The sequence below is a fragment of the Gopherus evgoodei genome, chromosome 7 (assembly GCF_007399415.2).
Source record: "Gopherus evgoodei ecotype Sinaloan lineage chromosome 7, rGopEvg1_v1.p, whole genome shotgun sequence".
Classification (NCBI taxonomy): Eukaryota; Metazoa; Chordata; order Testudines; family Testudinidae; genus Gopherus; species Gopherus evgoodei.
Window position 1 is genome coordinate 18961892 of NC_044328.1, and position 27816 is coordinate 18989707.

Genomic DNA, 27816 nt, shown 5'->3' on the forward strand with positions numbered 1-27816 from the left:
AAACTAAAGTGAATTAGTTTAAAGCATCAGACAAATATTCCCAGAAGGTTTGTGCAGCATTTGCCTATTTCTACCTACTTTCTGTGAAGCCAAGTACTCCATGCCCCTTGCCAGTTGGTACGTGCATGATACTAAGTCTTTGAATGTCATCTGCTCTTCTGGTACTCTGTTGATATCAAATGAATATTCCATTCCAGGGGGTCGCCGTGCTCGCAGATACTCCCGCAGATTCCCTTTAGAAGCATATTCAACTATCACATACAACGGCCCTTTAGATAAACAGAACAGGCAGCATGAGAGTTGAAACAGGGACAAAGGGTAAAATGATTTTTAACAGAATCTTATATAGTGCTTTCCATCTTCCCAGCACTGTACACACATACATTCACCAACCAAGCTTCACAGCAGCCCTGCAAAATTGGCAAATACCATTTTAAAGATAGGGAAAAAGAGGCAGTAATATTGTTAGGTGATTTGCCCAAGGCCACACCACAAGTCAGTGGCGGAGCCAGCATTAGCACTCCAGAGTTCCTAAATCCCAACCTTGAGTTTATTCCTTTCAGACCATGCTGTCTCCTGCACGTTAAACATTTGCAGAACAAAAATTGCATGAAACCCCCAAAAGATAACACTGCTTTAAAAAAAAGTTAGTTTTCCTGTCAACTTTACACAGTTCTGGATTCCCTTATACCTCAAAATTAGCTTATAACAACAAAGTGCTAAAACATTCACAGAGTAAAGTGATCCCTTCCAAATTACACATTAGAAGTTTCACTAAAACAGGACAGTGTCAGAATAAAGGGTGTAAAACTGCTGTAAAAAACACTTATCCCTATAGCAGAAATAAGTTACGAAGGTTTCACACTATATAGTATTCCTCTTAACATTACAGCTGCAAAGCCTGTTTATAATCGGATATGGAAGTTAAAATATTGCTGCTAAGCTAAAGAAATATCTGCAAATCCCATCACAGCATGACTGTTTCCTTACAAACTACTGAAAAATGATGATAAATGAGACACTTCAAGACCTGTTTGAATGAGAGCAGTGGCTAGCTTTCTGCTTTTTACTCACCATCCTGTGTACAGGCTCCAAGAAGATTGATGATATTTTTGTGCTTCCCGATCATTTTCATCATCTCCATCTCTGACACCAGGTCAGATAGGTCTTTTTCTGTAGCATCATCTGCAGAAGAGAAAACAAGTTCATCTCACATTTTCTGGCATGCCAGCTTAACTTGGGTTGTTAGCCATTTGTCAGCTCATGTGACATCATCTAAAGGACACAGGTTTAGATGTGAGCTGCTAGGATTCATGTCATGTGACAAAGCCATGTGACCTGAAAAGCAGTAGTTTCAGTCTGTTGAAACAGGCTGACCAGCCGCCCCCTCCCACACCTCCCTTCAATAATATTCTATGTTTAGAGGAAAAAGCAAAAAATATGGGGAGATTGCCAAGACACTGCAAAACCTGAACTGGACTCTCAAGCAATTAACAGTTACATCTTTTCTGAATCTTATAGCTCAGTTTATAACAAACATGTACCTGTCTACTTGGAAATGGAAAATGATGGGTATATCTAAATATATATCGTCTCTCCTGTGAATGAAACCAACAGACAAGAAAACTGAACCGTTCTAACAAGACTTTGATTTGCTTGTAAATACACATTGCTGAAAATAAATAGGCTGTCAAAGGTACGGATTTATACTGAAAACTGCTGAAGGCTGAGGTCAACTATGTGAACTCTGACCCCCTATAATGCTAGAGTTCAGATGCCACAAAAGAACTTTCCTGATAAAAATTACCACCTCCCCTCCCCCCCCTCTACCTTTCAGCATCTTCACTGCAACAGTAACCGCCTCTTTGGGTCTGTCCTTGTCGATTCCCATTGCTTCTGCCATGACAACTTGCCCAAAGCAACCTTCTCCAAGGGGTTTACCCAGTGTCAGCCTAGAGGTATAAACAGAGGATTAGCACACAGCATCTGGTTAAGGGATGTAGCCAGTGAAATTCCAGAGCAAAATATAGAAAGCTTGCAACAACTTGCTATGGCATGAATCATTTATCATAAAGAACAAATGAGACTCCTGGTGCATACCAGTTTTCATGCACACTGTGTCATGTTTTTTTTAGTGACACCACAGTGAGCATCCAAGACTGCCCGAACAGTTACTAAACCAGTTTTTGAAATCTCCTTTTACGTAGAACAACAAACTATATCTAATGGCTGGCTGGTCGGATCTACAGGGCTCGCAAGCTGTAGTCCTTAAAAATTGCTTAACTAAAATGCAATGTTTCAGATTGGCCAACAGCAGCTGAACTTTTCACATCACTATAATATGGTCATTTTTCTTCTTTTCCAGCCAGAGTGCAGGGTGATGAGAAAGGGTTTATTTGTGTGTGTGGCTCTGTGTTTGGTTTCAACTCTACTTGTTAACTTGGAGTTGGAATGATTCTTGTGCTAAAGGGTGATATCAACACTTTGGGGATCTTTTAAATATCAGTGAATCATGTGGTATAAACCCACCGTCTGGAGGCAATAGAAACAAGTTTCTCTCTAATGACATCTTGAGCTGAAGGGAGAAAGCAGCACAGACACAGTGCCCCACAGGCACCATATTGGGTCACAACCCCCATTTTTCCCACTAAAGGCTCCAGGGTTGGGGACATTGAGGTGGCCAGACAACTTTCTGCTTATGGGAAAAGAGAAGGAAGACATTGGCAAGAGGGTATGGAAAGGGGAAACTGCCAGTGACGACCAAGCAGCTAGTCCAGAGAGAGTGGGGGTAAAGCAGCTGTGAGAGCATACAGAAAGCTTCTCTCTAAATGCCTCTAAGTCTTGAACCACTGCCAGGAGCTGCCAGTGCTGATGGCTCTCCCTGGCTCTGCTCTTCCCTTGTGAGCACTGGCACCACTTACACAGAAGCAGCCTCTGTTCTTGGCTGGCCGGTTACTGGTGTAAGTGCTCTCAGGAGCAGCACCTCCTCTTCCCAAAGTGCTCCCCTGCAATCTGCCCTCTCCAATCAGCCGTAGGATGCCTGCTCCCACTCCTTCAGCCCCTTTCACTAGGGGAAGAGATTGGGATGTTACCTAGAGCTGTGTCCCAATATGGTCTCTGTGGGGACAATTTCCCTGCTGTATGCTCTCTCCTGCCCCAGATGTCATATGAGAGAGTCTCCTAGCTAGGGGCTGGGGAAAGGAATGTTTGATCATAATACTTTGACCACAAAAGATTTTACCAAGAACATTCAGTATCCAGGTCACCAGCATGTGTAAAATGCAGTGTGGGCAGGACACCCAGGAGGCAGTACCCACTAAACTGTAACAGACAAATTTCATTCTCAAATTTGGGGGCGGGGGGATAAATAAATAAATAAATAAAAACAATTTCCAAAACTAGGAGATTTGAGAGAGTTCACTGCCAACATCAGTGTTTACCCAAAGCTGCAGAACTACAAAATCAATGCTTAAGGGCCATGCTCTGCTCTCTTTACTCACATGGAGCAGTATTTTATTCCACATGCAGCCCCACTGGCATCAATGAGACGACTTGTGGAGTTTGCTGCTGCTATTCAGTGTGAATAAAGGGATCCAAATCACAGCTGCCAACTTTCACGCGGTAAATAAGCAGCCTGACTTCCACAATAAGCCAAAAATCAAGCCAATCTCATTTCAGAACAAGGCCAAAACAAGCCAATCCCTAAGAATTCCAACACTCTGTGTGACTTGATCTCCCCCGGGTGCAGTCTGGGACTGTGGTGGGCCCGCTGTGCACCCCTGACTCTCTCTCCCCCCTGCCTCTGCTTGCGTCTTGCCCCTGCTTGCTGGGAGCCGATCAAAAAACAAAAAACAAAAAATACCCAACAAGCTACAAGCCAAAAACTAGCCAACAAGCAACTCACAAGCCAATTTAACCAAAACCAATCCCAATTTCTGCGTTTTTTTCATGGGTTTGGCATGTCTGATCCAAATATGGCTCTCGATATACAGGGCCATAAAACCTGCTATTGAAGCTGTGTGTGTTCACTTTTGGAAGTAACATCTATTTCATATTAATAGATATATAGGGTGGGCTATTCAGAAGAAAGCACTGATCATTGGTTTCTATCTGTTACCACTGAAGTAAAAGGGGTTTTTAGCACAGTGGTGAACAGTAATACATTAGACCAGTGCTAAATGATTTAAAAATCTCACCTATTTCCTTGGATATAACAGGAAAAGCAATAGAAAGAGATTTCAGGCTGGGGCAATTTGATGGACTTTCTTCAAATATTGTTTTTTAATTGAACCATAATACTAGTGAAAATTTATCAATATGCTTTGGATCTGTTTTTAGTGTACACGCTAGCTTGAAAAGGTACAAAGACTGAAAGGCAGGGTATGCTATGCTGAGGTCATTCTGCATTTTATCCAGAACTATAATTGAATTTAAGGTCTTGGCAGAGAACAAACATTTGCATTGGAAAATGGTTAATTTATGTGTTGTTGCACTGCTAGCACCAGCATAACAATCCTGTCATTGTGTGCTTGCTGCCCCCCAACCTAATAAAATGCCTCTAAATAGCCTCCTTTCATTGCAAACGAGCTCCACCTATATTTGTGCTGAAAACTGTTTTTAAATGTTTAGCACTCTAAAATGTTCCACATTTAGTGAATCCCCCCAGGGTGAGGGCTGACAAAATTATGCATAAAGACCCTCACTGTTGACCAGAACATTGCAGGTGGCAATTACAGTGTATTGCACCAGGTTTTGGCTACATAATTCAAATAATTTCCATAACTGTTCTCAAAACATACATGATTACAACTCCTCTATCCAATAGTTATTAGCCTGATCTTACGAAGGAAACTGTTCATGGTAAAAACAAGTAGATTTCTCAAACAAACCTAATGATTTTTTTAATTAATACTAACTTTACTCTATGTTTTTGGTTTTACCTGTGTTAATATTTCATAGTTCTCATGTATACAAATTAAACTCTGGATGATATTTATGGTAAAGATTATGCTCCAGCTCATCTTGTAGATACTCAGCTTTATTATACTCCTAAGAATAGATTTTCCAGAATAGCTTTATTCAAAAAAAGAAAGTTCCAGATAGGCCCAAACTGATTATTATCTCCATTAGTGTTGCACTAAATTTTCTATTTATTAGTTATCCAAATTGATTAGGAGACATGTTTTAATGGAAAGGAATCCCATGGGTCTGATTGCCCACTAACTATAACTATTGTTAACGAGATATTACTTATTACTGATCCAGACTGTATAAACTTTTGGCTCATTGCTCAAGTATCAGAGGGGTAGCCGAGTTAGTCTGGATCTGTAAAAGCAGCAAAGAATCCTGTGGCACCTTATAGACTAACAGAAGTTTTGGAGCATGAGCTTTCGTTGGTGCATACCCACTTCGTCGGATGCATGTAGTGGAAATTTCCAGGGGTAGGTATATATATGCAAGCAAGAAGCAAGCTAGAGATAACGAGGTTAGTTCAGTCATGTAGGATGAGGCCCTGTTCTAGCAGTTCAGGTGTGAAAACCAAGGGAGGAGAAACTGATTTTGTAGTTGGCAAGCCATTCACAGTTTTTGTTTAACCCTGAGCTGATGGTGTCAAATTTGCAGATGAACTGAAGCTCAGCAGTTTCTCTTTGAAGTCTGGTCCTGAAGTTTTTTTGCTGCAGGATGGCCACCTTAAGGTCTGCTATAGTGTGACCAGGAAGGTTGAAGTGTTCTCCTACAGGATTTTGTATATTGCCATTCCTAATATCTGATTTGTGTCCATTTATCCTTTTCCATAGAGACTGTCCAGTTTGGCCGATGTACATAGCAGAGGGGCATTGCTGGCATATGATGGCGTATATTACATTGGTGGCTCATTGCTAACTCACAATTAAGATTTACTCCTTTGCTACTAACAAGTCATAGTTATATGGATTTACTAAAGTTTTCTACAGGGTGAACTACAGTTATCTAAATGTCTCTGAGGGACATCTGAAAACTTTAGAATAAATCAGAACTATAAATACGGGATTCATAAAACTGAACTGAATTTGACATTAAGAAAGGGTTCAGATATTTGGGATTTTCATTTAACCATATTAGGGAAAATACATACAACTAAAGTAATCCTTGAAGAGATTTGGAAAGAAAACCTCTTCAAAATACCATGTTGTGATTTTCAGATGTCTGTAAGTGGTGTTAATGAAAATAGCCTACGTACTTATCTCTGGGGAACTCCCATTTTGGATCCTCTGGCAGTTCATACTCTGAGACACCTGCCAGCATTGGGGCATCAGCATTTGATGAGAGACGAGTGGTTATCCTCACCAGAGGCGTGTTGGAGTTCATGGAGGAGCTAGAATCTGCAGACACCTGTTATTGGAATACAAGATGCAAAAGGAGAAGATGTAATATTGGCCCGACTATTGGACAATGGCAATACATTGTAACCAAACCAGCTGATATTCAAGAAAATAAAGAGTGGATGACATCACACACTTCATTTGGACATATTTATCTTTCCTTCTAAATAAAGCACTGACTCTAATTCAATTGCCAATAAGGATGAGTAGGTAGTACAAGCAGAAAACTGTAGAGAGTGCTAAGTGTTTAAACACACTCACTATTCATTTAGTTGGCATGAGTTTTCCTCTTCCATTTCCTAGATGATGAATTATTGAAACATTGACATTCATTTTAGTTGTCCTTTTTATTATTTTTAATCTATGTACACCTGAATACATTTTTATTTTCTAAGAATTTCTATTTACTTGGTGCTCAACTGGGATCACTAAGCAAGTGTAGTTTGGGAGCTCAACAGAATACAGAGAAATCCTGTTGTGAGGACAGATTCAGAGCCATACCCCCAACTGATTAAATTAATAATTATATTTATAACACATCCCACATAAGATCGCATAGGGCTGCATGCAACAAAATAAAAAAATAAATAAATGTGAAGTTAAAAAATACCAATCCCCTTCCAAACAAACACAACCAAAAGAGGGGTAAATTTCCGACCTCACAGAAGTCAATGGAATTACTGCCATTGATTTCAGTGGGTCTTTTCACAAAAACTAACTTGTCAGCATTGATTAAATGTTTCATTTTGGGGGACAAGGGAAAATGTAATGTGTTTTATTGTTAGGGCTTTTTTTTGTTTTTGTTTTTTTCCCTAACCGATCATCAAAAATATCAAAAAGGCTATCAATATTTTTGGTTTACTAAAAAACAAGTTTTTGGATTGTGAAAAATTTCAATATGCATATTGATAATATTTTTATTTAAAAAAATACTAAAAACAATCCATTAAACTTTTTTTTTTTGGGGGGGGGGGGGGAATGAAAAATGACTCAATTTCAAATACTGCAAAACTAAAGGAACTCTGGCATTTTTATTTTTATTTTTTTTAATGAAAACAGGTTTTAATTCACCCCCCTCCCCAGCTCTATGGCTAGATTCACAGCTCCTCAGTTGTGGTATACAAACATCCATGACAAACATTCAGGAATTCACAGTATAATGTTAGAGGCCTTTAATGCTACACTCTAAGCAAAAATAGCACCAGCAATGTCACAGGTTACATTTGTGAGATAAAAATAGTTTCTGCATAAAATAAAGAGAAGATGCCACCTTACATATGGCATTTCCCTTGCACGTGTCCCACTGCTGTTCAATCTCACTGTTGCAAGATAATTTAAAAACAAAATAGCGATTTTTCTCCCCCAGACCTCATCACATCTCAGGCATCTCTAGTGTTGTTGCCACCCTGTCTGTCTTTAGTTTTGAGTCCACCTTTTTCCTCCAGATATTGACGGTCTTCCTGGAAACCCAGTATCTTGTTGGTAGGGTTGGATGGAGGTTCTCTTTCAACGCTGCCATCAATATCGATCCTCACAAATCAGCTGGCAGGAGGTCCACGAGGGTGGCATGGCTTGCTCCCATCATAAGCCAGAGACTGAACACATCAATGTGACTAACACACCTGATCTTTATCATAGTAGGGAGCAGGAGTCTTGAGATCAATCCTCAGCCCAAGGTTCACATGCGGCTGAATAACATGTGGCAGGTGTATAGTATTAGGAGGAATATTTCATATTTCACATTTGTTCCAGATATTCAGCAACACAATTAAATGTAAAAATTCTTATAGATAAAGCAGCTCCCAACCATCATGATTCATCCAGAGAGAGAAAAACATAATCCTGTGAATGCCACTGAAAAACACACAGCATCCTTGCTGCCTCTGTGACATCAGGCTACTGCACTTTGGTTCCCACCTGTATTAAACTCCAGTATAGTTACAATACCAAAACTCACTAAATTGCTTACTGCCTAGGAATAGAATTCTAAGGTGGGTGGAGGATATGGTGGGGGTAATGATACTCTCAACATGGTATATTTTGATATGACTAAGGGTCTCAGAAATACATTTCTAATCATGACTTCGGGTCTCCTAAGAGGGACATTCTCTTTTGTTTTGTTTTTAATGTCTTTTTCAGGGGATGATCCCCATGACTGTGATGTGACATCAGGTGGATTTGGCCTCTTGATGCAACTCCCTGGGGGCTGCCTATGTCTAGAAACAGGGTGAGAGGTGCTGTGGTTTGCTTTCAACAAACTAACATATAAGGAAACCATTCCATTTTACAGCTGATTGACAAACTTGCCTTCAAAAGAAATCTGGTTGCCATGGATCAACTCCAACTTCTGCATCTGTGGTATGTGTATATGGGTACAGGTGACTCAAATTAAAGTCGTCTTTTTACACACAAATGAGTCTGTCTTCCTCAACATCATTAAAGTCACTATCCATTTATAGAAGATACAAATACATGGCACAGAGGACTCTGTGCACTAAGGAATAATAAATACCTTGCCCACTTGGTATATGAATAGGCCATTATTAATACTGCTTACACAGCTATACTAAACAGTGAATGCACTTTAACCAAAGAGTCCCCACAACACTACAGTGAGCTAAGGATAATTATCCCCATTTTGCAGATGGAAACAAACACAGTGAGGTTAAAGAACTTGCCCAGAGCCACAAAGCAAGTCAGTATAAGACCCAGGATTAGAATTTGAGTTCCACTTTTACTTATCTATTTCCCTTCACAAGTGCCTTTTAAAAATTATACTTCGTAAAATGAACTGATAGCACAACTGGAAATATACAGAGCAATCTGAGAAAACAGCAACTCCGCTATCCCATATGTCCTTCAGGCTCATAACTTCAATGTTACCCTTGATTCCCCTCTTTCCTTCTTTCTCACACTTCCATCAGTATTTCCATATATCTTCAGAATCCACCCACATCTCTACATCCCTACTGCCAAGGCCCTTGCCCAAGCCACTATAATTTTCCATTTCATCCCTCCCTGTTATGCTTTCCATACTCTCAGCTCAGGCTTCTTCAATCTGCCCAAAATGTTCTCTCTCAAGGCATCTACCTTGCCTGCCACTCTGACCACATCCAGTCCTTCTTCAAATCACTTTTACAGGCTTCCCACAGTCTTCCACATCAAATGCAAACCTCCTTGCGCTAACCTTCAGTGACCTGCACAATCTAGCTCTTGGCCCCTCTGTCTCAACTCCTTTCACTCCTCCCTTGCCTAGCCCTTTAATTTCCTTCATTCTGGCTTCCAGACCTCCTTCTGTGCCTGAAAATTCCTCCCTGATCCAATCTATCATCCTTTATGCCTTTCCCTCTTTAAAGAACACTTCTTCCTAGGCCCTATAAACCCTAGTCCATTCAGCAGAAGTGCCTGATTCACTGAGGATACAATTCTGTATACAACTCCCAGATCAGAAAATTAGACCTTTAACTCAAGTTGTAGGGGCTGATGCTTTTAGCTCTAGAAGTCTCCAGTTTAATCCCTGGTCATGACCAAAATGCCAAGTCATCAAAATAACGAATGATAAACACCAAACATAAATTGAAAGAAACAAAAGCTGTGAAACTCACAAGATGCTAGTCCCTCTTCATCATTTAGTCACACTGCTCTTTGTTCCCTTTACTTTGTTTATACATTGTTTATTTTAGACTGAAAGATCTTTGGGGCAGTATTCTGTCTTTATACTTGTCTGTCAAGAGTCTAGCACTCTATCAGTACAGCACAAATTAATTGTTTTCTATACTTCTACAACAAGGAGTAGATGCCTTAGGTGAGATCCTTGCCCCACTGAAGTCTATGGCAAAACTCTCATCGACTTAAATGGTGTCAGGATTTCACCCTTTATATCCATACCCTATATCACTTACTATTTACAAATGCCTGTCTGCCCTTCTGTGTTAACTGAGACTCATAGACTCATAGACTTCAGGGTCATAAGGGACCAATATGATCATCTAGTCTGACCTCCTGCACAAAGCAGGCTACAGAACCCTACCCATCCACTTCTATAACAAACCCCTAACCTATGTCCGAGTTATTGAAGTCTTCAAATTGTGGTTTGAAGACCTCAAGCTGCAGAGAATCCACCAGCAAGTGACCCATGCCCTATGCTGCAGAGGAAGGTGAAAAACCTCCAGGGCCTCTGCCAATCTGCCCCGGAGGAAAATTCCTTCCCGACCCCAAATATGGCGATCAGCTAAACCCTGAGCATGTGGGCAAGATTCACCAGCCAGCACTCAGGAAAGAATTCTCTGCAGTAGCTCAAATCCCATCCCATCCAATATCCCATCACAGACCACTGGGCATACTTATCTGCTGATAATCAAAGATCAATTGCCAAAATTAAGCTATCCCATCATACCATCCCTTCCATAAACTTATCAAGCTTAGTCTTAAAGCCAGATATGTCTTTTGCCCCCACTACTCCCCTTGGAAGACTGTTCCAGAACTTCACTCCTCGAATGGTTAGAAACCTTCGTCTAATTTCAAGTCTAAACTTCCTAGTGTCCAGTTTATACCCATTTGTTCTTGTGTCTACATTGGTACTAAGCTTAAATAATTCCTCTCCCTCCCTAATATTAATTCCTCTAACATATTTATAAAGAGCAAGCATATCCCCCCTCAGCCTTCTTTTGGCTAGGCTAAACAAGCCAAGCTCTTTGAGTCTCCTTTCATAAGGCAGGTTTTTCATTCCTCGGATCATCCTAGTAGCCCGTCTCTGAACCTGTTCCAGTTTGAATTCATCCTTCTTAAACATGGGAGACCAGAACTGCACACAGTATTCCAGATGAGGGCTCATCAGTGTCTTATGTAACGGTACTAACACCTCCTTATCTTTGCTGGAAATACCTTGCCTGATGCATCCTAAAACTGCATTAGCTTTTTTAACAGCCATATCACATTGGCGGCTCATAGTCATCCTGTGATCAACCAATACTCCAAGGTCCTTCTCCTCCTCTGTTGCTTCCAACTGATGTGTTCCCAATGTATATCTAAAATTCTTATTATTAATCCCTAAATGCATGACGCTCTTAACTGATACAAAGCAATGAAATGACATGTAAGTGAACAGCATACTTCACAAAATCAGGCACGTGTCCAGGAATTCAGAAAATTTTCCACAACCACAAATAGGTAGAACTCAGGGTGGCAAGCAGTTACTGAGAGAAGTAGTTTAAAAGCATAAATGGAATTTGGAACATTCCATCCAAATTTGCTTGGGCACCATTAAGTCCCCAGTGTTTTGGTAAATGCAGCAAGAGTGACTCTCTTGATGCTTGGCAGGTAGAATAATTCATAGGTGATGATCAGGTTCACTTTTAGTAGCAACTTAAAAATCAAAACCAGTCCACACTAAAAACACCAATTTGCAGAACTCTTGAGTAAAGGTTATTGTGAGCCAACAGATATTTTACTTCATCATCATAGCCACTACTGTTTTAAATGGACACTGTGCCATGAAGGTGTGAATAAAACGGTGTGTTACTTAGTTAATATCTCATGCACATCAAAGAATGATCTGAAATGGGTTTTCAGAACTTTATTTCATTGATAGGATGCCATTAGTACAAACAACTGTCTCTAACTTTGATTATTTGCTTGTCTACTTAAAAGAGGATTGCAGTCCACGGTTTTACTAGGTTAAAAACATGTTTACATTTAAACTTGGAAGAAACTGTAAACCTGTAAGTATTTTGAATCAGAAAACTGTAATAATGTTGCAGAAAAACAGATGAAATTATTTGCCAATTTCCATTTCGATATAACTGAACCTGTTTAATACATACAGTAACTATGTAATTGACTAACCTCTATATGAAATAAAAAGTGAATTAGCCTGGGTATGACGGATGAGTGAAAACTAGAGGGATTCCCCAGTATTAGTCATAAGGAAAGGAATAGACCAGGCTCGCAGGGAATATAATTTTGATTGATTAATTGGAGCACTGTGAGAAGTTATGGGAGCTGAAGGGCTATAAAAGTCTTGCTTGAGAAAAGAGGAAGGCAGACTGAGTTGGCCCTTGGTCAGAGGAGGCCCTCTGAGGTTAGTCAACTATTTTAAAATGGCCTTTCCTTCCTTCTGTAATAGCAAAAATAAGCCTTTGAAATCTACATCAAGTGTTTCTGTTTATCAGGCACTATATAACTGTGAAGAATATTCCACCTAGGGGAAGGTCAATGACATATTACAGCAGCTTTAACCTACTTGAATTTTTTAAGTAGTATGTAGGAAACACACATTTTCTTACATATTATATATCCCTTTTTAAGTAGATCACTGCTACCTTATGCTTCTGGAGACATGGGCAACCTCATCCCAGAGCTTGCTGCTTTGCTGAGATATGCCCCAAAGCTCAGAATGGAGAATTCATTTCAGCAATGTGAGACAGCAGGTTTTGGTTTCATTGTGTAATGATCTGAGAGATTTATGGTGTAAATATTAAAGGCTACACTGTGTCTTTAAGGCAAAGACCAGTGTTAAGGAGACGTAGAGAAACTGTACTGTAGTGAAAACCCAAGGCAGAATTTTGGCTTACTCAGTCACAATTCATGATGCAAAGGATCCTCTGCACCAACCTTTAAATGGGCTAGCGTGGTGCACATTCTCCCCACTCCTTCTTGAGTAGGTTCACTGAATATTACACAGGGGATTGCAGTTATGACCTTGCTCTTACTCCATCTCTTCTCTTTGCAGGATCATTCTAAAACCAACTTCACTATCAAACTTGTATAGTCCCTTAACTCCCTAGACTCTGTGGATAGCCCCCCCCCCGAGCAAGCTTAAAATGCGGAGCAAGGAGTCTTCCACTCACTCTACCCCTTATGCATCTACCCGAGTGAGTCTTTATAATGAAGTAGTTGTCCTTGGGTTGAATGCACTGAATTTAATCAGTTCAGAAAAAAATAATTTATATACTGTATGTGGTATCAAAATATAAATAAATCTTGGATGGTAATTCAAGTTTAATGTGATGAAATTAGCTGTGGAAGAGCATGTAATTTTCAGTAATTGATTATGAAGGGATGTTTTCCTGCATTTATGATTTATGCAGATCTAAAGCCTAGATCTGTCAGTTCTGCAATGCAGACTGTGAGGGTATAGCAGTGAATGTCTACTTTCTGTCTCTTTGAACACTTCATTTTAAAAGCTAATCTGAAGTCACATGCATAATTAGTAAGTAAGCAATGCAATCAGCTATTGACAGAAATCCTGATGATACTTCCCATCTGAGTAACTGTACCTAAGAAAATACAAACCAAATTCATTAAGTGAGGAGTCTTACTGTAGTTATAAGCATTCAAGACATTTACAAAAACTGAACGGCCATACAACTTTCAGAAAGAGTTTCTGCTCAATGAAACAACAAAGAATCACCTGAACAGCATTACTAGGCAAGGCAGCTTTCACTGCAGACAGCCAACAATATAAAAGAAATACCAAAATAATATATACTTTTACAATAAAAGTATATATTAAGACAACCCTGTGGGTCCGGGGCTGCATGGAGAAGGATGGGCTCTGCCAGGTTAGAAATTTGCCCAAGACACACCATATGATGAGCAAGTCAATGTTGTCCATACCGGGTTGATCGCAGCCTGGATTAATAATGACCGCGCCACCCATCTCCCACCAGGGCATACGTGACAAGTACACTGCTGCTGCAACCCCAACAAAGAAGATCTGTGGAAGAGATAACATCACCATAGCCACATGGAATGTAAGAATATTGAGACAAATAGGGAGGTTGGAAGAACTAGCATACAAAATGGAACAATACACCTGGAACCTTCTAGGAATCTCTGAGGTCAGATGGAAGAACTTTGGAGAGGCAATAACGGGAGAAAGCCATGTACTCTATTACAGTGGAGAGGACAAACATGTCAATGGCGTAGGATTTCTTGTGCATAAAAATATTAAGAATTCAGTATTAGGATGCTACCCAATGTCCAGCAGGCTTATTTTCATCCGTCCATAGGTAGTACTGTTTAATATCACAGTGGTACAAGTCTATGCCCCTACAAAAGACTATGATGATGAGCAAATTGAAGATTTTTACAATAAGCTCCAAGACATCATCGATAAGGTACACAAGAAAGATATCCTGATTATACAAGGAGACTGGAATGCTAAAGTGGGTACTGATGCACAAGCAGATTGATGAGATTATTGTGGCCCTTTCTGTAATGTGGTAACCAATGAGAAAGGATTGAGACTTTTGGAGTTTGCCAGCTATAACAATCTGGTTCTTGAAAACATATTAGGAGCACATAAAGCATCCAGACGATCAACATGGCACACACCTAATGGTCTACATCACAGCCAGGTTGATGACATCATAGTGCAAAACCATCTTTGTTCTGGGATTAACAGAGCTAACACAAGGAGCTTCCATGGGGCTGATACTGGAAGTGATCATGATCTTGTGATGCTAAATTTTTGGCTGAGGCTAAGGAAAATTGTCAGGCCAAAGTTCACGAGAACCAAGTTTGATTTAGAAATTCTCAGAGACCAAAACATTGCAGAGTCATTCCAAGCAATGATTGGTGGAAAATCTGTCCCACTGCCTGCTCTAGAGGAAAACGTAGAAACAATGATCAACAATTTCAATGAATGCAATGTATATAATGTGCTGTAATGAATGAGATAGCAATGGACGTTCTTGGGAAACATCGTAAGAAGACAGAACCATGGGTCACAAATGAAATACTGCAAATGTGTGACATTAGAAGAGATATTAAGAGAGACAAGAATGGCACTGAGGGAGTTAATAAATATAGAGCAATTGGCACAAAGATCAAGAAAGGAATGAAGGTGGCCAAGGAGATATGGATTGAAAAACAATGCTTTAAAATTGAAGTGTGTATCAATAATAAAAATAGCAAATGAGCCTTCCAGGTTGTAAAAGATCTGACGAAGGAAAGATGGACCAAAACTAACACAATTCAAGACAAAGAAGGGAACCGTCTTACAGAAGAAAGGGGCATCATCAATAAGTAGAAAAACTACGGCACTGATCTGTACAACCACCAGACAAATAGAGATCCCAGTGTCTTAGACAGCCCAGATTCAACAGAGGAGAATGACTTTCCAATACTACGTGAAGAAGTGGAGACAGCTGTGAAATCACTCAAGAACAGAAAGGCTACAGGCATTGACAACATCCCAGCCGAACTGATGAATTTGGAGGAGAAATAGTAACAGATGTACTCACCAAGATCTGCAACAAGATCTGGCAGACCAGTGAGTGGCCCTTCACGTGGACACAGACACTAATCATCACTCTGCCAAAGAAGGCAACCTGCAATTGTATCAAAATTACCGGACCATAAGCTTATTTATCCATCCCAGCAAAGTGATGTTGAAAGTCAAATCAAACAGATTGAAGCCACAAGTGGAGAATATCATTGCTGAAGAACAGGCTGGCTTTCATGCTGGAAGAAGTACCACAGAACAGATTTTCAACTTTCATGTTCTATGTGAGAAGTACTTACAACACCAGCAGGACATCTACCATCTCTTTGTTGACTTCAAGAAGGCGTTTGACAGAGTATGGCCCGAAGCTCTCTGGGCAACCATAAAGTAGTACAATGTTGGTTGTAAGCTTATTCTGACCATTAAACAACTGTATGCCAAGGTCAGCGGTGCAGTCCTTGCCAATGACACAATAGGAGAGTTGTTTCACGCCACTTTGGAGTCTGGCAAGGCTGCCTTCTCTTACCCACACTGTTCAACATCTACTTGGAGTGCATAATGACTGAAGCCCTAGAAGATCACATATGCACAGTCTACATTGTGGGGTGAACAATCTCAAATCTTCGGTTGGCTGATGACTTTGATGGCCTGGCAGACAGCGAAGATGAACTTGCCAACCTTGTGAAATGACTGGATGAAACCTCCAAAAATATGGCATGGAAATCAATGCAGAGAAAACCAAGCTAATGACAAATAAATGTGATGGGATCAGCTCACATATCACCGTCAGTGGACAAGAGCTGGAGACAGTGAAACAGTTCAAGTATTTGGGAGCAATCATGGCTAATGAAGGATTCAAGACCGAAATTTGGGAAAGAACTGTGCAAACAGCGGCAGCAGTGGAAAAGCGAAGAGGTAGACAGAAGAAGAGATGGATTGATAACATAAAAGATTGGATAGGAATGGACTTCACGAAGACTCAAGCACTTACACACAATCGTCAGGAGTGGAGACAATTGGCTGATTGCTCATCAGTGATGGTGCTCCAGTGACCTATGCCGTTATGGGAATGATGATGATGACTGATGATATATTAAGACAAACATTTTGGGCCATATCCTATCCAGAACTGTTTGTGTGAGTATTTGTGGGCTGAAGATCAAACTCACAGATCAATACTACATGAAATATTATAAAATCATAGAAATGTAGGGCTGGAAGAGACCTTGAGAGGTCAAGTACAGGCCCCTGTGCTGAGTCAGGACCAAGTCAACCTACACCATCTCTGACAGATGTTTGTCCAACCTGTTCTTAAAAACCTCCAAGGATGGGGGCATTCCACAACCTCCCTTGGAAGCCTATTCCAGAGCTTAACTAACCTTAACGTTAGAAAGGTTTTTCTTAATATCCAACCTAAATCTTCCCTGCTGCAGATTAAGCCCATTACTTCTTGTCCTACCTTCAGTGGACATGGAGAAGAATTGATCACCACCCTCTTTATAACAGCCTTTTACATATTTGAAGATTCTTATGAGGTTCCCCCAGAGTCTTATTTTCTCAGGACTAAACATGACCAGTTTTTTTAACCTTTCCTCATAGGTCAGGTTTTCTAAAGCTTTTATCATTTTGATTGCTTGCCTCTGGACTCTCTTCAATTTAGCCTTATCTTTCCTAAAGGCTAGTACCCAGAACTGGACACAGTACTCCTGCTGAGGCTTCACCAGTGTCAAGTAGAATTACCTCCATATCTTACATATGACACTTCTGTTACAAACCCCCGAATGATATTAGCCTTTTTTGCAACTGCATCACATTGCTGACTCATATTCACTTTGTAATCACTATAACTCCCAGATCCTTTTCAGCAGTACCACCACCTAGCCAGTTAGTCCCCATTTTGTAGTCATGCCTTTGATCTTTCCTCTCTAAGTGCAGTACTTTGCACTTGTCTTTATTGACTTTCATCTTGTTGATTTTAGACTAAGTTCCCCAATTTGTCAAGTTTATTTTGAATTCTAATCCTGTCCTATGAGGTTCTTGTTCTAGTGTCTTTCCAGGTATTGCAGTTAGGCTGACTGGTCTATAATTCTCCAGGTTTTCTTTGGTACCCTTTTCAAAAACAGATACTATGTTTGACCTCCTCTACTCCTCAGCTATCCCCCATTATGCTTAATCTTAACTTCCTAAATCTGAACTATTTCTTTCTCTCTCTTCTTTTTTAATCCTATCAAATAACATTGTTCTGAATGATGTTATTCCATTTGGTGAACTCAGTCTTCCCTCAGATCAATTAACCTATTTATCCTTTTTATCATTACAAATACATTTGCTATATCTCCATAGTTTTAGAATCAACAGCCTACTTCTAGACCAGCTGAAAAGCTCATCAAATTAATTTACACATATTTCAAAGAATCATAGAATATCAGAGTTGGAAGGGACCTCAGGAGGTCATCTAGTCCAACCCCCTGCTCAAAGCAGGACCAATCCCCAGGCAGATTTTTACCCCAGTTCCCTAAATGGCCTCCTCAAGGATTGAACTCACAATCCTGGGTTTAGCAGGCCAAGGCTCAAATCACTGAGCTATCCCTCCCCCAGTGTTTCTCAAACTGGGATTGCCACCTGTGTAGGTAAAGCCCCTGGTGGGCCGGGGCCTGTTTGTTTACCTGCCCCGTCGCAGGTCTGGCCAATCGCGGCTCTCAATGGCTGTGTTTCGCCGCTGCAGGCCAATGGGAGCTGCTGGAAGCCGTGCAGGCCAAGAACTTACTGGCAGCCGCTTCCAGCAGCTCCCATTGGCCTGCAGCGGTGAACTGCAGCCAGTGGGAGCCGCAATCGGCTGGACCTGATTTAAAATATGTCTCTCTGTAAAATACCTTCCCTTCTCACAACACACAAAGGAGAAGGGATTGAAAATATTTCCTTCTGATGCATTACTGTAGTCAATACTTGGAAAATTTGCTAGGCATGACAGCGTTCCTACTTATCCATTAGTATGTTTGTAACCCTGGCAAGTCACAAGCTATGGGACCCTATCGTGCAGAACATTAAAGTACAGTGTCATCTATTTTATTAAAAAGGCATAACATTGTTCCACAAAACAAGTGAAAGTTCTTACTGATGTTCAATCTTCCACTTTGGTTCTTCTGCCCAACAAAGTGACTATTTGAGATCTATGCTCTGACTGGTGTCATAATACCTAATCCCATAAGCAGTTCACCTCCCAAACTAGTGAATAATTATTCCCACACAGAATGCCAAAAACACATTGTAGGCTCAATTTGCTGTAACTAAGTAACGGCATTGGGCTCATAGGCAGTTCCTGTTCAAAAAGAAGGTACCAGAGCACAGTGAGGCCAGGGTAAAGAATTTTTTCTGATTAACTTCATTGTGACCCTATAATTTCTCTGGAATGTGGAAACAGCTGAATTTTGGTAGGAAAAAAAATCTTACATGTGTAGAAGGATAAAATGTAGTGGAAATTCACTAAATAATACCAAGCAGTATGGTACTCAGCAGTACACCTCTTCCCACCTAGAGAAGATGTCATTCACTAATTCCTCCTCTTTGCCAGTTTCATTCCCATGCTTAAATCAGCCCCTTGGGAATTTGACCCATCAGCAGAGAATGTATAACACATGAAGAATTCACTACTGATGACAAATGATTAAACTGAGGGCAGTTATTGGCACAGGATATCACACACATACCAAAAGGACACCTAACAAACCACCAGTCCAAAAGTATTTTCCGTCAGAAAAAAATGAGTTCACAATGAGCCTTAAGCCTGGCTGGTGACCGTGAAGGCACGCAGAGGATTCCTATGGCATTTTCTCTGTCATCAACATTTTAGTACAATTCTTGTCATTCAGGCCACATTCCAATAAATGTCTTTTATTGTAGGAGCTGATACACATCTCCTTCTCTGGATAAGGGGCTACATTTAAAAGGCCTTCTTTGTGAAGAACAATTGACATAGAATTTTTAATATACATCTGTGTGGTGAAGAGAGACATGTCATGACTCTTTCTGATCAATCAATCACATTCCACAGGCTTAACTGGCAGTGCGTTAGGGGGTCACACCAAACTTTCTCTCTCCTCATTTGCAATCAAATGCAAATGCGAGCAAGTTTAGAAACAGAATTACAATGATTAGGGATGAGCAAAGAGATTCAAACAAAATCAGAACTGACACACATCTTTGACCATAAGAGGAAACCAAAAATATTTAAGGTTTAAAAAAGTTTGAGCATTTTCCCTCCCTATTCAAATTCTATGAACCTCTGCACTTCCTGTATTCAGAATCGGAGGACTAAAATATTGCAATAAAAGGTTCCTCTCACAGTGTTTGTAACCCAGAAGAACTAGAAATCCAGCAAAAACAAAGGCCTGATCTACACTACGCGTTTATACCGATTTTAGCAGCGTTAACCCGATTTAACGCTGCACCCGTCCACACAACGAGGCCCTTTATATCGATATAAAGGGCTCTTTAAACTAGTTTCTGTACTCCTTCCCAACAAGAGGAGTAGCGCTGAAATCGGTATTACTATATTGGATTAGGGTTAGTGTGGCCACAAGTCGATGGTATTGGCCTCTGGGCGGTATCCCACAGTGCACCATTGTGACCGCTCTGGAAATTGGATGCACTGGCCAGGTAGACAGGAAAAGCCCCGCGAACTTTTGAATTTCATTTCCTGGTTGCCCAGCGTGGAGCTCTGATCAGCACGGGTGGCGATGCAGTCCCAAATCCAAAAAGAGCTCCAGCATGGACCGTATGGGAGATACTGGATCTGATTGCTGTATGGGGAGACAAATCTGTTCTATCAGAACTCCATTCAAGAAGACAAAATGCCAAAATATTTGAAAAAAATCTCCAGACAGAGGCCACAGCAGGGACTCAGCACTGTGCTGCGTGACAAGCGTAACAGAAAGCCAAAGATTCAAATGGACGCTCATGGAGGAAGGAAGGGGGGACTGAGGACTCCAGCTATCCCACAGTCCCCGCAGTCTCCGAAAAGTATTTGCATTCTTGGCTGAGCTCCAAATGCCTGTAGGGTCAAACACATTGTCCGGGGTGGTGGGTATAGCTCATCAATTTACTCCCTCTTCCCCCACCGGGAAAGAAAAGGGAAAAAAATCGTTTCTTGACTTTTTTATATGTCACCCTATGTCTACTGCATGCTGCTGGTAGATGCGATGCTGCGGCACTGAACAGCAGCACCCTCTCCCCTCCCCTCCCCTCTCCTCCCCGGTGGCAGACGGTACAATACGACTGCTATCCATCGTCATCATCAGCCCGTGAGTGCTCCTGGCTGGCCTCAGGTGAGGTCGGCCAGGGGCACCTGGGTAAAAATAGGAATGACTCCCAGTCATTCCCAGTAAATGGTACAGAACGGCTGGTAACCGTCTTCATCATAGCAACTGGGGGCTGAGCTTCATCAGCCCCCTCCTTTCATGTGTAAAGAAAACATTCTGTACTGCCTGGACTATCACAGCAGCGGGATGCTGGGCTCCTCTCCCCCGCACCGTTTAATGTCCTGCCTGGACTATCATAACAGCTGGAGGCTGCCTCCCCCTCATTTTATCTCACTAACAAGTCAGCGTTTCTTATTCCTGCATTCTTTCTTACTTCATCACACAAATGGGGGGGGACACTGCAACAGTAGCCCAGGAAGGTTGGGGGAGCAGGGAAGCAACGGGTGGGGTTGTTGTAGGGGCACCCCCTAGAATGGCATGCAGCTCATCATTTCTGCAGGATCTGACATGGAGCGACTGTGCTCTCTAGTACACTGGTTCTCTAGCACACTTGCCCCATATTCTAGGCAGGACTGACTCTATTTTTAGATACAACCTCAGCCAGGAGCACCCATGACAGCAGCAGATGGTACAAAACGACTGATAACCGTCATCTCATCGCCAATTTACAATGGCATGGTAGACGGTACAGAACAACTGATAACCGTCTCTGCTATCTTGCAAAGGCAAATGAATGCTGCTGTGTAGCGTTGCAGTATTGCCTCTGTCAGCGGCATCCAGTACACATACGGTGACAGTGACAAAAGGCAAAATGGGCTCCATGGTTGCCATGCTATGGCGTCTGCCAGACCAATCCAGGGAAAAAGGGCGTGAAATGATTGTCTACCGTTGCTTTCATGGAGGAAGGAATGAGTGACGACATTTACCCAGAATCACCCGCGACACTATTTTTGCACCATCATGCATTGGGATCTCAACCCAGAATTCCAACGGGCGGGGGAGACTGCGGGAACTATAGGATAGCTATGAGATAGCTACCCACAGTGCAACGCTCCAGAAATCGACGCTAGCCTCGGTACATGGACGCACACCACTGAATTAATGTGCTTAGTGTGGTCGCGTGCACTCGACTTTATAGAATCTGTTTTACAAAACCGGTTTATGTAAAATCGGAATAATCCCGTAGTGTAGACGTACCCAAAACAAAACAGAAAAGCGTAGCTTACTAAATTAAGACTCATTCCCACAATAAGAATCTAAACTTCTATATGCTTATCCACATTGAAAAACCAAACTTTCTGAGGGACACACATTATTACAAATGATATAATATTCTGAACAGGCTGCAAAAACAATGGGAATTTTGTACAAACTATTAATCTTATAGCTGGGCCAAATCCAAACACCTATCAACATTAGAAACCAGAATCTGAATCTAAATTTTGCCAATGGCCCCTATGTTTCTTATAATGAAGCAAACCCCCAAATCCAGACACCTCTGAACCCTGAGGCACTGGAAATCTGGGAGTGAATTTTTGTGGCTTAGGCCCATTTCTTCTGAAGACTTATAGCAAGAAAATCAAAACATATTAAACTACAACCTCAAAAGAAACAAGTCTTTTAAAAGACAATAGTGTGGGGGAATCTTGCTAGTTTGGCAAGTGATGGGCTTATGACAAAGCTAAAAAGCCTATTACTTGCTCGATTAGTTTGTAGTTCCTGGTAGTGCCCTCTCCGGAGACTTTTATTGCCAATGATGAGCCAAAGTTGCTTTAACAGATTCAACGAATGTTTCACATGACTTTTTTTTTGTGATGTATGTTTCAAATTTGGTATTAGTTTTTCCCTACGGCCAGGTTCCAAATGCATCCGCAGCTTAATCAAATTGCCTTTGAGAATTTGTTTAATCTCTCCCCTACTATTTGATTATGCTCTTGTGTATTTCTGAAGCTGTTTCTGGGTCTTTGGTTAGCATTATGATGTACTGAAATTCCTTCCCACTCAGTCTCTGGAAATGCTTCCTAAAAATTTCCTCTTTCTGTCTTGTATGCACTTACTACAATGATAGGTACCTTAGAAACAAAATTATAAATAAAATTAAATAAGGATCTGTTGTGATGACCATTTTTGAAGCCAGCTGGAAATTTTCCACTGACTTCAACAAGCATTGGATCAGGCCATAATTGCATCAAGTGCATTCTCCCCTGTGGATTGCTAATATAGAACATGCTTCATTTTTAATGTCCCTTCCCCTGCCACCCACCCTGCTTTCTTCTTCCCTTGAGGCATATACTCTACATTTAGGATGAGGCTCTCCATATTCTGGCTTCCTAGAGTTTTAGGCACTGAAACCAACTCTTGTATGGCAATTTTGTGTACAACTGATTTGAATTTACATCAAAACTCTGATCTTCCAAATCGATTTCATGGCTCTCTCGCTCACTTTTCTTTTCAGGAGAGGGTAAAAGTTTTTTAAACTCTTTATCTACTTTCTGTTACCTGTCTGCGCAGTGGAATGCGCTTAGTCAGCTTGTGCACGGCAGGCTGGCTGCTGAAGTCCGGCTTCTTGGTAGTGTTCTTCATGCGACACAGGATGACTGTCAGCACCATGCAGGCAATTAAGAAGACCCCTATGCAGTAAATGGCTATCTCCAGGTAGTCTGGGGATGACGGATACTCTTTTTTTTCATCAGGAGCTAGGTTGCAAGTTTGGAGGAGGAACAATCATGCCACAGAGTTAGCACACGGCACAAACATGTATCAGTACAGTAATTGGAACAACATAAAATTACATGGGGACTTCATGCAGTGACTTCATGAAATACAGAATACTGTCAATCGCCAAAGAATCTGTTTAGAACATCTCATAACCAGTACACTGGTCTCCCTCTCCAGATTGCTGGTTCAAGACAATTTTGAAGTGTGTGAGTGTCTGTCTGTCTGTCTGTCGGTCTGTGTATGTCTACACATATATATAGTTGCTGGGATTACTCATTTTGCTTCATTGTGAATTTAGTGCTAAAAATTAAAACTACATCTAGATTTGTTTTCCAGTTCTGACTTTTAAGCCAAGCTCTCGAGGAGGCACATAATTCGCTCCAGATGAATAAATAGTTAAGCCAATTTTCTGATAGCAACAAATGACAGATTTAGTCAAAATAATTCACAGGAGCACTGTATTTAACTTTGCTAACCAGCTGAATGCACATTTGCAGACAAACACGTATTCATTTAGCTAGGCTAAAAGAAAGGCTTATAAACAGAGGCGGCTCCAGGCACCAGCAAGCCAAGTGCGTGCTTGGGGCGGCAAGCCACAGGGGGGTGCTCTGCCGGCCGCCGTGAGGGCAGCAGGCAGGTTGCCTTCGGCGGCATCCCTGCGGAGGGTCCGGTAGTCCCATGGCTTCGGTGGACCTCCTGCAGGCATGCTGCCGAATCCGCGGGACCAGAGACTTTCCCCATGCAAGCTGCCGAAGGCAGGCTGCCTGCCGTGCTTGGGGCAGCAAAATACCTGGAGCCGCCCCTGCTTATAAACTCCAAAACAGAACGTACTTTGGGCATGAGCCTGCGTTGCTTGTGTATCCAAGATTTCCATCTGGAAAGAAGTGCACAAGGAATACAGGCTCCATCAGCCCCTTACAATAAGTGTGCTTCTTAACTCAAGCTGGGATTCTTAAATGAATTGAAAGGAATTAGCTGCCCAACTGCTTAATTTCTATTTCAGTTGGATGCCTGATTCCCTTAGGCTCTTTTCAAGAGCCCAGGCTCAGACTAAAAAGAATAAATAAACAAACATGGTGACTGAATTGCTTTCTATACACTTTAATGATTCTCCTTCAGTCAGACCTACATAATAGTTTTCATACTAACACAGCACTTTTTCTTTTAACCTCATCAGTGGTTACAGGTCAATAAGATTAGTCCTTATTTTGATATAGGTTTGTGTGTGCGTGTGTCTGTGTCTGTGTCTATGTGTGTCTTTTTGTAAGCAATTCTTACTGAAACCATTCTGAAGTTATCCTCAAGACGGTTACATATGCAAATACTCTAAGTTCATCTTTACCTAAGTCTTTATCTGGAATATGCTTCCAAAAAGTGGCATTCCATAGCAATCAGTGGTCACTCTGCAAGCAGTGCACATCCAAGTTTTCATTTTCTTGTACCTTGTCTTCAGTTAACGTCATATTTCATTCAAGCAAATTGGTTAAAAGATGCTAATCAGTCACTTGCAAAATGCAAACACTGCTAACAGAAGCAAGCTCAGCATAAGCACTGTCTGACTGCTTAGTGATGAATGAACCATGCAGGCGTCAGTTCACTGGGCAAGAGGCGAGTGAAATAATGGAACTGTTTTGTCCAGTGCATTTTAATAATAAAGACAAAATGGCCAGTAGATATTAAGAACGTTTCCCTTGTGTAGCACAAACCATAACTACACAATTATGCAAGACACGCATGCAGATAACTGCACCTTTTTCTTAGGATTAAGAATTAATTAATGCTCAAGTACATAATGGCCCAGCAAACCACAGATAGTTCAAGTTATCTCAAAGGTAACATCAAGGCAGTTACATTATAGCTAACAGTTATACATAAGAAAGTTTGACTAGCATAGAAATAAACTAAAAGGTTACATTTTCTGACAGCTAACAATTGTCAAGCAATAAAGCGCATTGATGTTTGTTTCTCCTAAGCAAAAACATCAATTTCCGCATTCCAGGACATGCTTTGCAGTAAAAAGCAAATTAGCTATTCATTCTCTTAAAACATGCAATGTTGCAAGAGGCACAGAACCAATTCCCAAGGTATATAATACACTGCTTCTGTATACATTCTGCTGGCTTTAAAATTAGACCCAATGATTCTCACAAGAGACTTAGGTTATACATAAAAGTGAACCCAATCATATTAAATGGCTTAGAGATTTCGTGGAAACATACTTTATAATGACCAAATTTGTTTCAAAATTACCAAGGTAATTTTGAATTTCATCTCATGGGAAAAGTTTGTGATGATCAATGTGTTGATTCTCAGTATCTCATTAAGCGCTAAGAAGATATATTTCCTTCAAATTTCTGATTAATGCTTGATGAATCCAAAGATGTTTAAATTAAGCCTGATAGTGGTTCAATTTGTCCTTTACATTTTTTTTTATAGCTGCAGACTAAGTGCAAGTCTGTAAGACATTCACAGACTTATCAAGGCAACTTTCTTTAAAAAGAACAATAATTAAGAACTTTGAGGATAATAAAAGCCCCAGTTCTGAGACAGAAGCTGTGCTAATTCTGCAGCAATCAACAAAGAAAATAAGAGAGGAAAAACCACTGAAAGAGAGAAGTGTATACCTGGCAGAACTGTCAACCATGCAGTGTGAAAGGATATCCCAATAGAATTACCCGCCAAGCATGTATACTCCCCAGCATCCTCAAAAGTTACATTCCGTATATAGAGAACCTCAATCTCTTTGTCCGTGGTGTTAACACCGGCGGCCTAGAAAAAAAAAAGGGAAGCAAGAGAAAAGCTAGACATTGTGGGAATTCTTGTGGACAGGGCTATGGAACCACAGGGCTTTGCACTTTGTGAAGTCAGTGGTGTGCAGATCCAAAGTTCCTTCCCCATCCACAAATCCCTCATCCAAAAGGCGTTTACCGACAGGTCCCAGCTCACCTCAGAGAGTAATCAACACCCTTCACCAGACCTAAACTCACCACCTAAACATGCATGCAATCAAATGACATGGAAAAATTAACCCACAACACTTAGTTTTCTTTCCTCTTTTTTTAGAATAAAAGTAGATTGAAAGAAAAACAGAGATAAAACAAAGTAGGACAGTAACTGGTACCACTCAGCTACCAGAGAGAATAATGCCAAACAAAAATAAACACTGAACAGATGAAACCTAAGAGGCAAATTCTGACCTCAGCTACACAAACAACTTGTTCGCTATCTTGAGTGGAATATGGCCCTAAGAATTCCTTTTCCATTGTATTGTATTTAAATATGGCACATTATGCTGTGCTGCCAAGTCTCACCATTTTCAATTATCTAGCCTCATGATGTGCTTTTCTTAAAACCCCATCTCCTAGAATCATTTATTTGAGAATCTCAGCTGCTACTTCTTCTTTTCCCCTCATGTTACCAGCCCATGATTGTGCAGAAAAGCTCGAAAGCCCTAAAGGTTAAAAAAATTAGGAGGCAAACAAAATAGAACCCAAGTGTGTGTGTGTATATATATATATATATATAAAAAAATCTCAGCACATGTAAACAAATCTCATGATCTTTGATGCCTGAACAATGTTGTTTGAAAGTTTCGTGTTGACAACACTGATCACGTCACACGTCATTTTTTGTATAATTGATTATCCAAACGTTTACAGCTAGAATGAATTCAGAAAGAAACTTTTAGCCCTTGATCCTGCAAACTGTTCAACAGGGGTAAAGCGCTGCACTGACTTCTAGGAGGAACTAGGCCAGACATATAGAGAACACAATTTTAAAACAAAAATAGAAACTAAAGTAAATGAAGGAGAGACTGAGCAAAATTTTATCCATCATTTTTTCCAATCATTTCAGGTATAAATTGTCAATATGATGCTGCAAGCCTTTGTGTTTTAAATTATAGTTATTTTGTAACAAAGTAATGGGGGGGGAATCAATCACATGCAATTTATGTGCATGTAATGTAGAAAGTCAGAAATGACTAAATATGCTAATTGTATGTGTGTCTTGATATATACATATGTAAATATTATATATTTGCTGCAGCAAAAATTAGACCTTAATATTATGTAATACCACCCTGTATTTTTTCTGATGAAATATACAGCATTAACAACAAACCTGCATGCAGAGACAGACATCAAATACAAGAGAGAATAAAATTGGTTAAGACAGATCAACTTCAGAAAACACAGAGCACAAACAGAGACTATTGTGAGAATTTTTCCATGGCTGCTGGTGTAATACC

General features: G+C 40.7%; 1 protein-coding gene across 9 annotated transcripts in view; it reads right to left on the reverse strand.

Annotated features, from left to right (window-relative positions):
* FGFR2 (fibroblast growth factor receptor 2) overlaps nt 1-27816 on the reverse strand; it is a 102140-nt gene that overhangs the window by 14735 nt on the left and 59589 nt on the right. For 4 of the 9 annotated variants that reach the window (XM_030569805.1, XM_030569798.1, XM_030569800.1 and 1 more), the window contains 6 exons: nt 26192-26336; nt 23343-23545; nt 6221-6372; nt 1831-1952; nt 1075-1185; nt 79-269 (listed from right to left, as the gene is read on the reverse strand). In XM_030569805.1, coding sequence (XP_030425665.1) covers nt 79-269; nt 1075-1185; nt 1831-1952; nt 6221-6372; nt 23343-23545; nt 26192-26336 — 924 coding nt within the window. The remainder of the gene's footprint in view (nt 1-78; nt 270-1074; nt 1186-1830; nt 1953-6220; nt 6373-23342; nt 23546-26191; nt 26337-27816) is intronic. The other 5 variants (XM_030569806.1, XM_030569801.1, XM_030569807.1 and 2 more) reach the window with 3 other exon arrangements.